General features: G+C 33.9%; 1 protein-coding gene across 2 annotated transcripts in view; it reads right to left on the reverse strand.

Annotated features, from left to right (window-relative positions):
• ADK (adenosine kinase) overlaps window positions 1-12,872 on the reverse strand; it is a 556,699-nt gene that overhangs the window by 486,673 nt on the left and 57,154 nt on the right. For both annotated transcript variants that reach the window (XM_063102515.1, XM_063102516.1), the window contains exon 3: window positions 1,769-1,822. In XM_063102515.1, coding sequence (XP_062958585.1) covers window positions 1,769-1,822 — 54 coding nt within the window. The remainder of the gene's footprint in view (window positions 1-1,768; window positions 1,823-12,872) is intronic.

Consider the following 12,872-nt stretch of genomic DNA (forward strand, 5'->3'; position numbering starts at 1 on the left):
CAAATGAGAATAGAACAAATACACAAATATTAATGAAAGGCTAGCATAACAATGGGAAATCTAAACTGTAAGAACTCTTAAAGAAATCCTCTCCCTACACATTGATTCTACCATTTTATAAGCAATACGTACTATGATCTCTTCAGTAAGAGAGAAGAAAGAAAATAATTTGGAAACAGTTCAGGACAGAGTTTTTAGAAAGCAGTTTAAAAGTACATAAAAAATTATTATGTGAGCCGGCCGACTGGCTCAGCTAGTTAGAACACAGCCTTATAACACCAACGTCATGGGTTCAGATCTTCATACCAGCCAGCCGCCAGAAAAAAAAAAAAAAGAAAACTATTACCTAATCTCAAGAAGAAAATGATAGTCTTAAAGTACTCTACCAAAAAACAAAAAGTTATTCTTCATATGGATGAGTAGAAATAAAGATTACATTAAATTAAACCAAGAGGGACCTGAGTTAAATGTTAAAATAATAAGTTTTCGACATTAGAGAGTATCAAACATTAGGGAAACTCCCTAGAGTGTTTGTAAAATTTACCAATATGTTTATAAACAGGATAGAACCTTAATAATTATCAACAATAAGTGTGGTTCAACAAAAAGGTGTTGTTAGCCTCAAATTCTTAATTCTACAGTATTTATTATCTGACATTAGGTGTTTACATAATAAGTAAAGTTATCAGAATTTTTCTTATTGCACAATGAGAAAAAAAGTAGACTAGCTAGAAAATAGAAGCATATAAAAATTTTTTTAGTTTCCCTCTTTAGATAATCTTAAAATACTGAAAAGGTTAAGATGAAATAAAAAGTTGCCAGACAAAATTTTTAACTGATTTTCTCACAGTTCCTGGGAAGTGGTAATCTTTTAAATACTATCTTAGGGCAGAAAAATAGCAGTGCACATATCCCAGAATCATACATGTCGTTATTTGTTTGAAAGTTAAAAAATAGAATCACATTTCAAACTTCATACTGAACGTGTTTTACCTTATGCTAAACAATAGCTAGGCATTTTTTCATAAAGCAACAAAAGAAACAAAATTATATAGTCAGCCCTCCATATTCATAGGTCCTGCATCAGCAGATTCAACCAATCACAGATAGAAGATAGTCAGGGGAAAAAAACCAATAAAAAAATGATAAAAATTTAAAATACTGTATAACTATTTACATAGCATTTTCATTGTATTAGGTACTATAAGTAATCTAGAGATGATTTCAAGTATATGGGAGGCAAATATTACTCCATTTTATGTAAGGGACATGAACATCTGAGGGGTGTTCTGGAACCAATCCCCCAAGGATATCAAAGGAGGATTATATTGCTCCATCTTTAGCATCGGGGTGGGGAAATGACCCGAATAAGATCCCAAAATTAACAATAACAATATTTTATCTGGGGAAAGAAAATGAAATGACATATTTCCCAGCATGCCCTTCATTTAGATGATGGAATAAACTACATATTTTAATACGCATATAGGAAAAATTATTTACTGTGTTAATCTTATGTACTATAAATTATCCTAATCCTACTAGTATTAAGGCCATAGTGTTAATTATATCTCTATATATTACATAATTTAAAAAAATCAGGAATGGCCAATTAGCTGAGTTGATTAGAGCATGGTGCTCATATCACCAAGGTCCAGGATTCAATCCCCGTACCAGCCAGCCTCCAGAAAAAAAAAAAAATCAGATTGTTCACATACATCTACTTCATAGAGTAAACTATGTACAACCTAGAGTTTAATGCACTTACAGTTCCTTGTGCTTATCTTCAGCCAAGATTTGGTCATTTGGTTTCAAAGAATACCTATAACACAGAAACAAAAATACAGTGGTCATATAAACACAGAAATGCATTCACCTCAAGGACATCTGATTGTAGTATCAACATACAGTTAGTTGACCCCTACCAAACAAGCACTGCTGTACTGTTCCAAGTCTATGACTTAATTGACAAAACACCAAGAACGACCAAGCATACGGTTCTTTGCTGTTCTATTAGTCACTTCCACTGACACCATCACTGGGACTGAAGGGAGATCAACTTAATCATGCTTTGAAAACACAAGATATCTTCAAAATTCCTCTATAGTGAATCATCTGTAATGTTATACTCATCCAGCAGTTCAGAATTCAAGAAAATACTACAATGTTAAGTACTTAACAGTTCATAAAAAAAAATACACAGTTATTCATTCGTTAAATACATAGTATGCATCTAACAGGCTATGTACTGAGTAGTATGACACAGGAGGAAAAACAGTTTTGGAGTTTTTGACTGAACCATTTACAGTACTAGCTTAATGACCATAGGCAGGTACCTCACCTCTTTAAGTCTCAGTTTCCCAGTCCATAAAGAGAGGCTGCTAAAAATATTAGATCAGGGATATTTCACAGTACTGTAAATTTGCATTGCTGAAGGTAAACAGATTTTCTGAGGGGTACACACAAATATATAAACAATGGCCAATAATACCCAGGTCTTCAATCTCCATTCATGCTCTCAACCCTTTCTTGAAACTAATCTGCCTGACAATGGATCAGAGGTCCAGGTGGAAAGGTCATGCTGCTTTTTCTTTACTGCCTCCCCTTTCACAAGTGCCTTTACCCACTTCATAAAAAGAACGGCACACCTCTCTCATCCATCCTGAATGGAACTGTATAGTATTGACCAGGGTGTAAAAACCTCTGAACTACTAAAGAAGGAATAATTCATAATATTTTGTCTGCAAAGACTTCTTTAACCAAAGTACCACAGAATAACTACAGGGCTTCCTATTTAATATATTATTTCTGTAAAGAATGAAGCTAGAAAGCTAGAAATTGAAATGAAGAATTTTTTTTTTTTTTTTTTTTTTGACGGCTGGCTATAAAGGAAACTGAAACCTTGACCTTGGTGTCACAAGGTTACATTCTAACCAACTGAGCTAACCAGCCACCCTGATTACAATTTTCATTTAAAAAGTTTCTCTCTCCCATCCCAGGTTCATCATCAAAGAATGCATTACTTTTCAGGAAGAGTCCTGTGAAGCAAAACTAAGAGAGTTTCCAGTAAGAAATAAGAAAGATAGCATAAACTTATTTCTTCCAGGCATCAAACTCAAAGCAAGGCTCCTTGTCCTTCCATCTCTCTACGTAGAATTAAATATCAGAGGATGTCTGTCACAGGAACACATATCAACCTATTTATCTGAATTGAAAAATAAAGTCAGACTTTTTCTTTACAGAGGTAAATGACTGGCTTGACAATAAAGAATAGTTTAGCCAAAAAGGTTAAAAGGTACACAATGGCCTTAAATTGAATGAATAATTTTGATTGAAACATGTTTAAGGTACTTGATAAAAACATTTTATCCAAAAAACCTCAAAATACTTTCAACATAAGTATATTGAAATTAATATGACTTTTCCCAGCACTTCCTGAAATGTTCAGGTAAATATGATGCCTCTAAGTAAAAGACTAATAGATATAATTAACTCATTCTCTTATTTAATAAACCTTAATAAAGCCTTTTTTGGTATACTTCCCATAATTGCATGACACTAACAACTCTATTCATCGGCAAGCCAGGTGGTTTCTAATTCTTTGCTTCCAACAAAGTGAAGAACAACCTAATCATATTATAAGCTGTTCAATAAATAATTTCTGATGATAAATCATTCCATGATAGAGTTCAAATAACTGAGTGACACTGCTGAAAACTCTGTCCATTACAACCCAATTAATTATGTGAACAGCTTTCTCAGCACTTACACCTCTAACAGAAAAAAAAGAGAAATAAAAGTGATACGGAACACGTCTGATTGCAGCAATGAGTATTCATCCACAAAAGGTTGAACTAATTGAAAAAAATTAAAGAATTTCTTCACCCATTTCATTAAAAGATACATTTCTAATAGCTTTTGGTTTTATTCTGTTTATTATTTAATAACAATTTAACATATTTATGTTAGTTTAGTATGTGCTAATTATAATTTGACTAGGAGACATCTTAAAATTCAATTTACATACATGTTTTTGTTGCAGAGACATGATAGATTGATCAATATGCATTAAATACCTTCATAATGTATGCACAATACATTATATGCAAAATATAATTCAGGCATAAAAATACATTACATAAGGATAAAATCTGGTGGGAAAAAGTGAAATAGAAATACAAATTTAAGAGAGAAAGAAACATAAAATTTTAAATGTTAAAAAAGAACTTGGAGGAGCTAGCCAGTTAGTTCAGTTGGTTAGAGGACCACCTTGCCGCCTTGTAATCCAAGGTCAAGGGTTCAGATCCCTGTACCAGCCAGCCATCAAAAGAAAAAGAAGAAAAAAAAAAACTTGGTTTGTGTATTTTTGTAAATGAATGATCATGGGTATCAAATCCCTATGGTATTCAGAGTTCACTAAAAAGAGTGATTATTTATCATTTTATTTAAACTTATAAAAAATCATAAATATTAATGTGTGAGAAAGTACTTGTTTATCAAAACATGTTTATGGAATATGAAAGTTTAAAACTTTGAAACCACTGGATTTGATATCTATGTCTTAGCAAAGAACTTAGTACACACATACACAATAGGCACTCAACCAATATTACTCTCCTTCCTTCTCCAGCTGGCTAATGATAGAGAAATAGCAAATATTTCTTGCCTTTAAGGACCTCATAATTCAGTAAGCAAATCAGAATAAAAATAGCTGCTCATAGAGTGATAAGTGTTATAATAAAATTAAGCACAATGTATAATGGCACAAAAATGAAAGTAGTAAGTCTCCTCTCTGATCGATTTGACAAAGGGGACAGCTTTTAATTATTCCCCAACTGTCTCTCATCCCCATTTCACCTCTATTCTTTGCTGCTTTCCCATAAACAACCTTCTCTTTTAAAGTCTCAGGATAAGACTTTGAAGGTAATAGGGAAGGAGGCCAGAAGAAAGGGTCCATCATAGTCAAGAAGTAGCCAAAAAGAATAGCCTGATCCAATTGCCAAAGGGGAATGTTTATTCTCCTAATTCACACGGTATATTTCTAGGTCCTCAACAATGAATCTGCCAGATCCATTTTGAAATGTCCTCCAAGCAAATTAGTTTTCTAATCCCAAACAAACTTTAAAGCAGTCACTTTTCTCATAGTATCACTTTCTCTGATCTGATTTTTCCCTGCCCCAAACCAGGTAACTTTCTAACAAATCTCAGTAACCTTTATTCTTCCTCATCCTTGCTGTTTTTTCTTAATTTCATCTTCCTTTTCTCTTACTTGATTCTTTACACTGCTTCCTATGAACCTGTCCTATACATATACCACCCAGAGTTAGCCAAACGCCAAGTATGAGAACACAATACCCAAGACTGTCCTCACTTCTGACACCGAATACAAGTTTGGTTCCTAAACCTACCCTCAGGTTCAATAACTCATTAGAAGGACTCACAGAACTCACTGAAAGCTATTATACTCTGAGTTTTAGATTAAAAGGAAAGGATATAGGCCAAAATTAACCAAGGGAAGAAACATATAGGGCGATGTCTAGGAGGTTTACAAATTTGAAGCATCTATTGTCCCCTTCCTGTGGAGTCAGGATGCATAACCTTCTCAGCATTGATAAGTGACAACATGGCACATTTGTTTAAATGTGGCAAAGTGGCATGGAGTACTGCCAACCAGGAAAGCTCACCCAAGATTCAGTGTCTAGGGTTTTTACTGAGGCTTTATTATGTAGGCTTTTTTTTTCTTCATTATATAAGCTTGATCGATCACTTGCCCATGTACTTGAACTCAGTCTCCAGATGGACTAATACCACAAGACCCAAAGCCCCAACTCTAAAACACATGATTGATACTTTTGGTATGGCAAGCCCTGGCCCTAAACAAGAAGATACTTCTATCAAGTATGATGATACCTTCCAGAAGGCAAAGGCCAGACCTTTTTTTGGGAAATGCCAAATTCTTTACTACACATATATTTATTTATTTATTTACATATGTTGATAAATATACTGATGTGTATTTCTTTACTTATAAAATTGTCTAGATATGCATTTTTCATAGGAATGTCCCTTATAAATACCCACTTTACCCAACTTTAGGTAGGTTAGTAACTATTTGAAATGCCACTAAAATAATCCATAGTTATTCATTATCTTGCTGCTTAAAAGAATAATACTCTAATTTTTAAAACTGGAACACTGACTTAGTTTGCAAATTAGAAAAACAGCAGTCTTAGAGTGATTTGTTCCTTCAAGTAACATAAATACATTCTAGAGCTCATAAATTATAATAAACTCCATGGTTATAGACAGTCACTTTTACAGGAAAAATAACTTTACAAAAAAATCTCTAAAACGTATGCAAAAAATAGTACTCAGCTATAACTGTAAAAATGATCTTATAAACTAAAATGACTGCCTGCAACTTTGTTTTGAAAGTAAGCAAAGTTATAAATATAAATGCAAGGTAAATATGCTATCAAGACCTCACTAATGAAACAGAGCTATTTCCCACTGAAAAATATAGTTAAGTTTGTTTAAATGTGGATTTATAATTACATGTAGTTTTCATTTTCATTTAGTATGCCCTGTTCCGCCAACCTAACTGCTGTTGGCAAGACAGAAGATATACAGCCTTTGAGTCTATCACGTTTAGCTTATTCTCTGAATACTCAATGTTTTAAATTAATAAATTTCAAAGGGAAAAGTCAACCTAGTAGAAAGCTATAACTCAACTTCCCACCATGTCTTTTCCAGAATGAGGCAAACCACAGCAGCCTTTTTAGTTCAGTTTTGTTTCCTAATGATATGATTAGATAGATGTTCTCCTTTTATAACCATGTCTTAGATTCAAACATGAATTTGGTCCCTACAAACCAAAGAGATTACAATGGTACAGTGGTAGTTCTCTACCTTTTATCTGCCCTTACTTACCAGAGGAAAATGACCTGTACTCCAAAGAGCAGAAGATGAGAAAGACAGAAGTGAGAGAGAGCACATGTAAGGATTCTGTTTATCCTGTCTGTAGCTCCCACAAAGAGAACCTCTGAGTGAGTGGAAACAACACTAGATTAAAAGTCAAAAGACCTGCATCATCATCCTGATTCTGCCATTAATTAATTTTCTGAACTGGGCAAGCCACTTAATTTCTCTAATGAGGATAAAACTACCTTCATCTGGATCAAATAACACACGTGAAAACTGCTCAGCCTATTATTTAACACGTAATAAATACCCGTCTCTGCCCCACTTCTTGGAACGCTTCCACCTTGGAAAAATGAAAATTCAATTAGTGCAAAAAGGGGGAAAGAGCACTTCAAAGTGTTCATAACTTTTCTAAGAGCCTTTTATGAGAGACTGAAACAAACATTTTTTATTCAATTGTGCTCTTTCCCTGAAGATGAACACAGCATAGAACTTGGGGCTTCGAAAAGTCCTTGTAGAGACTGTGAAGTCCAGAAACAGCCCAGTTATAAGTGAGGTGCCATGTCCAATGTCACATAGTTAATGCCAAGCTAAAAATTGGTACACAGCAGAATGACAATAAAATATTCTATAAATACGTGGAAGTAAAATTGTTTTCTAAGAATTTAAACAAGTAAAATTTTTAGAAATCTACAAATATTGCCACCTAGTTGAAAGAATCTCAATAACATCATGCAAAGTTTTTTAGAATTGGCAAAACCAATCAGGTAAACAATGTGGGTATGGTGAGACTTTAAACAACTTAACATGTTTAACTGGCTCCACCAATTAAAAAATAAAAGTTGATTAAAATATATTAGAAAGGGAGAAAACGGCAGCCGTAAGTGTTAATCACTACAACAATGTTTCAGACTAAAGCTGGACTGAAATTTAAGAGGCTTATAAAGAAACAGATTAAAAGTAAATCACAGGGTTAGAACGAAATAACAGCAAAGAGTTACAAGGTTTACGAAAACAATATTTTAAATTCTCATTAGCAAAGTATATGAGGATTAAAGCTCAATTAGGGAAAGCTGAAGGAAAAATAATTAAACTAGATTTAAACCTAAATACATAAAATAGAACTAAACTCTTTGTACTCAAAGTTTTCTCTATTTATGCTCTTTACTTTTTAAAAATTTATTGATAATTATTCAAAATGAATAGCCTCATAACTTCATTGAAAAAAATTTTTTTAATTTGGCACTTAGAAGATATCACTGCATGGCTCTTGGGCCACATCAACAAAACTGGCCCATTTTATATTATACCTCTTATTTATTTCCTAACACATTTTATTCTGACTTCTGTCCACATCATTAGACTGGGAATAACCCAGCTGAGGTCACCACTGAATCCTGTTGTCAAATATAGTAGTCCCTTCTAGGCCTTATATTACTAGACATCAATAGATCACTTTTGTCATATAAACTCACTATACTTCATGAGACCCTGTTGTTGTTTTCCTGCTAAGCTTACTGTTTCTTCTGTTCCCTTCCATAACTATCCTTTATCCATCCACCAATCCATTAAATGTTCTGCCTTCTAGCTCATTTCCCCTTTTACTTTATACCCTTTCTCTAGAAAGGTTCATCTATTGGTTGCTTTAAATACCAGCTATATAATGATAAAATAATAATAGTAATAATAGCTACCATTTATTGAATGACATTGTGTCAAACGATGTACAATTAAATAATGATTTATTGTTTATCTCTCCAGCCATAACTCGTATAACCTGACTTGTGAATATGCCCACCTATCACAGTCATCTCAAGCATGAACAAAATTGAACTCAATACCTCTACTCTCACTACCACATCCTCCTCCCATATTCCCTAACGGAGCTGTAAATATCACCATCTACTCAGTCACCAAAACCAAAAACTGGAAGGTTATCCCTAACTTCTTTGCTGTCGACATTAAATCAATCACCAAGACTTACCTTTATAAAACTTAATCTCATAACTGTTCCCTCGTAACTATAATAATCAGGTCACCATCTCTGAAGAGATCTATCACTACAGCCTCCTCTAATCTATCTCCTCAAATCTATTGATCCACTGAAGACAGGATGATTTATATAATTCTAAAATGTGAATCTGACCATGTCATGCCCCTGCTTAAACCCCTCATGTGCTCTCCATTGCCCACAAGAGGGAAATGAAAGACATTTCAAGCTCCTCAGTAGCTAATAATATTAGCTAATATATGCCAAACACACAAATTATCTCATTCAATCCCCACAACAACCCTACTATAATATTCCTATTTTATTCAAAAGGAAACTGAGCCTTCATAGACTAAACAACATAACTTAAGGTCACACAGCCATAAGCGGCTCTACGTCACATTCTTAACCTCTATTCTGTAATGCCACTGTAATTAAGTGATTTCTTTCCACATCAGTCTCAATTAGACTACTAACTGCTTAAAGGAAAAAAACTTGTTTTATTTAACATTGTACTCCCAGGATTTGTCAAAATGCTGACCACAAAGCATGTACTCCAAAAAGTTTGTGTTGAGGTGAAATGAACTGTTAAAAATGAATCTAGGACCCCCCCACCCACCCACCCACAACCAGGCACACCGCCAGCGCCTTGGAGACCAGCCCAGGGGCACGGGGCATTGAGCTGGGTACCGGACCCCCCCCCCCCTGCTCACAACCAAGCACACCACCAGTGCCTCAGGGCCCACCCAAGGACCCAAGGCATGGATCCAGGGACTAGACCCCCCCACACAACCAGGCACACCACCAGCGCCAAGGAGAATGCCAAAAACATCACCTCCGTGTGGGTGGCCCACCACTGCCACCACAGTAACCATGGCTACTGCGAAAGCAACTAGACATCACAACCACCACACAGATGGTCCACCAGCCACTAGAATGCATTGACACAAGGAGAGTCACCAGCAGAGACCGAAGAAAAGAATAGGATGTCTCTCTCCACAAGCCAATTCTGGAGTGATAGAAGAAACATCTGCTCTATGATAATATTGGGGGACCTGAACACACCTTTCAGCATTGGACAGATCAGCTAGGCAACAAATCAACAGAGTTTCCATTACTCTTTCAGAGGGAGAGAAGAAATCTAGGGTTATCAGAGGTGGGAGGGGGGAGGGGGAGGGGGATAGGGAGAGATTGGTCAAGAGGCATAAAGAATAATTATAATTTGTAACAATATACATACTAGTAATATTGATTTGATCAACATATGTCAACATTGAATCCCAAAAATATGTGTAATCAATTATGATTCAATAAACAAACAAATAAATAAATCCATGTTTATTTAGGTAAGCCTCAGGGTACCATTTTCTTCAATATTCAAAGTCAGATATAAATATTAAAGAATCCATAAAAACACCACCTTATAATATCTGGGCAAAATGAAGTCTTCATAAATGAGTCTGTGCTCATTTAGTATCCATAATTTATGTCTTTCTTGAGGAAGCCCCAAAGCAACTCAGGACCAGTCATTTAATATGTGAAATAATACAAAGATTCAGAGTCAAATACCAGATTATTCCATTCTAAGAATTAGAATTCTGAAAGGGAGAAGCAGAATAACCAAGAACTATCTTTCTTTTATTGTAGGGCATAAGGTAGCCACATAAAATAAAATATTTGAAATTCAGTAGCATTTCCAAATACCAGCAATAATCTAAAAAATGTTCTTGGAAAAAAAAAAAAACCCTACCCACAATAGCAACAACTTTATTTTTAAAATATCTAGACTATACCTAATGAAAAAACATACACCTATGAAGAGAACTATAAAATTTTGCAAAAAACCTAAGCTGCACTGTTGAATATATTAAGCACTAATTGCATATGGTTATTTAAATTTAAATTAACTAAAATGAGATAAAATTTTAAATTCAATTCAACAGCTGCACTAGACACACTTCAAATGCTCAAAGTCAAATGTGACTAGTGGTTACTATGTTGAACAGCACAGATATACAACATTTCCATTATCATGGAACATTGTAGTGGACAGCACTGCTCTATAGATACTAAACTATCCCAGATTTCATTTGTGGTGGTTTGAATTTTTTCAAAAAAAACATTTGTTTTTATAATTTTTGAAGCTAACAAATTTAGCAATGATCACTACCACAATATTTATAAATCTAAAAAAACCCTAACCTAACCATTTTTTAATCCATATTTAATGTACTTAGATCCTATGTGTTATTGAAAGATGTAAAAGAATACCTAAAATAAATGGAAAAATATATGCATAGATAGGAAAACCATATATGGTAAAGACCTCATTTTTTTTCAAATTAATCTATAAAGGCAATTCTGAACAAAATCCAAGAAAGAATTTTTGTAGAAGTTGACAATTTTAATTCTAAAATTTATGTGCAAAAGAGCCAAGAATAACTAAGAAAATTTTTGAATAAGAGCAAAGTGTAAACATCATGGTCAAGGGTTTGGATTCCCACACTGGCCAGACACCAAAAAAAAAAAAAAAAAAAGCAAAGTGTAGAGACTTGCCCTACCAGACATCAAGCCTTATTGTAAAGCCGTAGTAATAAAGATAAGGCTGCATTAGTTCAGGGATAGACAAATAGACCAATGGAAAAGAATTGAGATCCTAGAAACCAAGCTATAAATAAAAACTGGCAATGAGGATCATTGGGTAAAGGTTGGATTATTCAAAATAGTAATATAATAATTGTTGATTCACCATAACGAAACATTTTTTAAAACTGGATCTTGGGCTGGACTGTTAGCTCAGATGGTTAGAGCATGGTGTTTATAACACCAAGGTCAAGGGTTCAGATCCCTGTACTGGACAGCTGCCAAAAAGGGGGAAAAAAACAAAAAATCTGGATCTCTACCTTACACTATACACAAAAATCAATTCAGGTCAATTAAAGAGCTAAAATACAAAACATAATGTTGAAAGTTATAGAAAAAAATATATGGCAAAATAGTTTTATAAAGAATTAACTTATAGAAGTGTTAAGTATTTTGCAATTAGTTTTAAAGCAAAACAATTATAGCTTTAACCTTACACTTGACACTCCACAAATACTTTTTTCACCTTCAAATATAAAATACAACCATTTATAGAAGTAATTTATCTTTACTTATACAAATAATTCAGTTGTAAATTATTGGCATTTAATTAATAATCAGCACTTAAATTTATGACCAACTATTATTAATTTGAGCATTTTTGGAGTGAGTACTAAGTAATATCTTTCATACGTGTTTACTTTAATCAAGACTTATCAAAGGTTTGTATGCTTCTTTTATTAAAGATTTAGATCTGGGAGAAAAACGCACATTTCCTCAACTACTCCATCTCTACTTCATTAATTCTCTCATTCTTCTTACTTTTATGACATTTATCTAGTGTCAGGAAAGAGGAAGGTAAACCTATCTTATATATTCCTTCCTTTCCTTTTCCATCCTGTTAACACATACGTCCATAATTAGAGCAAAACTCATCTGGAATTATTTATATGTTTCACATTTCCTACTCCCTGAATACCCACTGTGTCTTTCCAGTATGCTAGAAAAGATTCCTTTCAATAGCTCACTTCCCGACACAAGTATTCTTACTAATTTTCAGTTCTTACATTTTGTCAAATTGTGCACATCAAAATTGGCTAACTTAATTCTGCTTTTCTATCAATTAAAGATCCTTAATTTTTCTTAACTCAGGGAAACACTAGCTTTAGAAACCTCAAATAAACAAGAGGATATTCCTTATGAAATTTAATTTTTAGATACCAAGTACATATCTAATTGATACTTCTGAACCATGAGAATGCTTGCTCTGTTCTGGAAATGGTTCTATGGTAGGCAACTAACCAACTAACTTCCCAATTGCAGTTCCCAGCAAGAACTGCATTGTTTTGAAAACTTACTGAGAGAATTGTTGAGTCTT

This window comes from Cynocephalus volans, chromosome 7 (genome assembly GCF_027409185.1).
Source record: "Cynocephalus volans isolate mCynVol1 chromosome 7, mCynVol1.pri, whole genome shotgun sequence".
Lineage (NCBI taxonomy): Eukaryota > Metazoa > Chordata > Mammalia > Dermoptera > Cynocephalidae > Cynocephalus > Cynocephalus volans.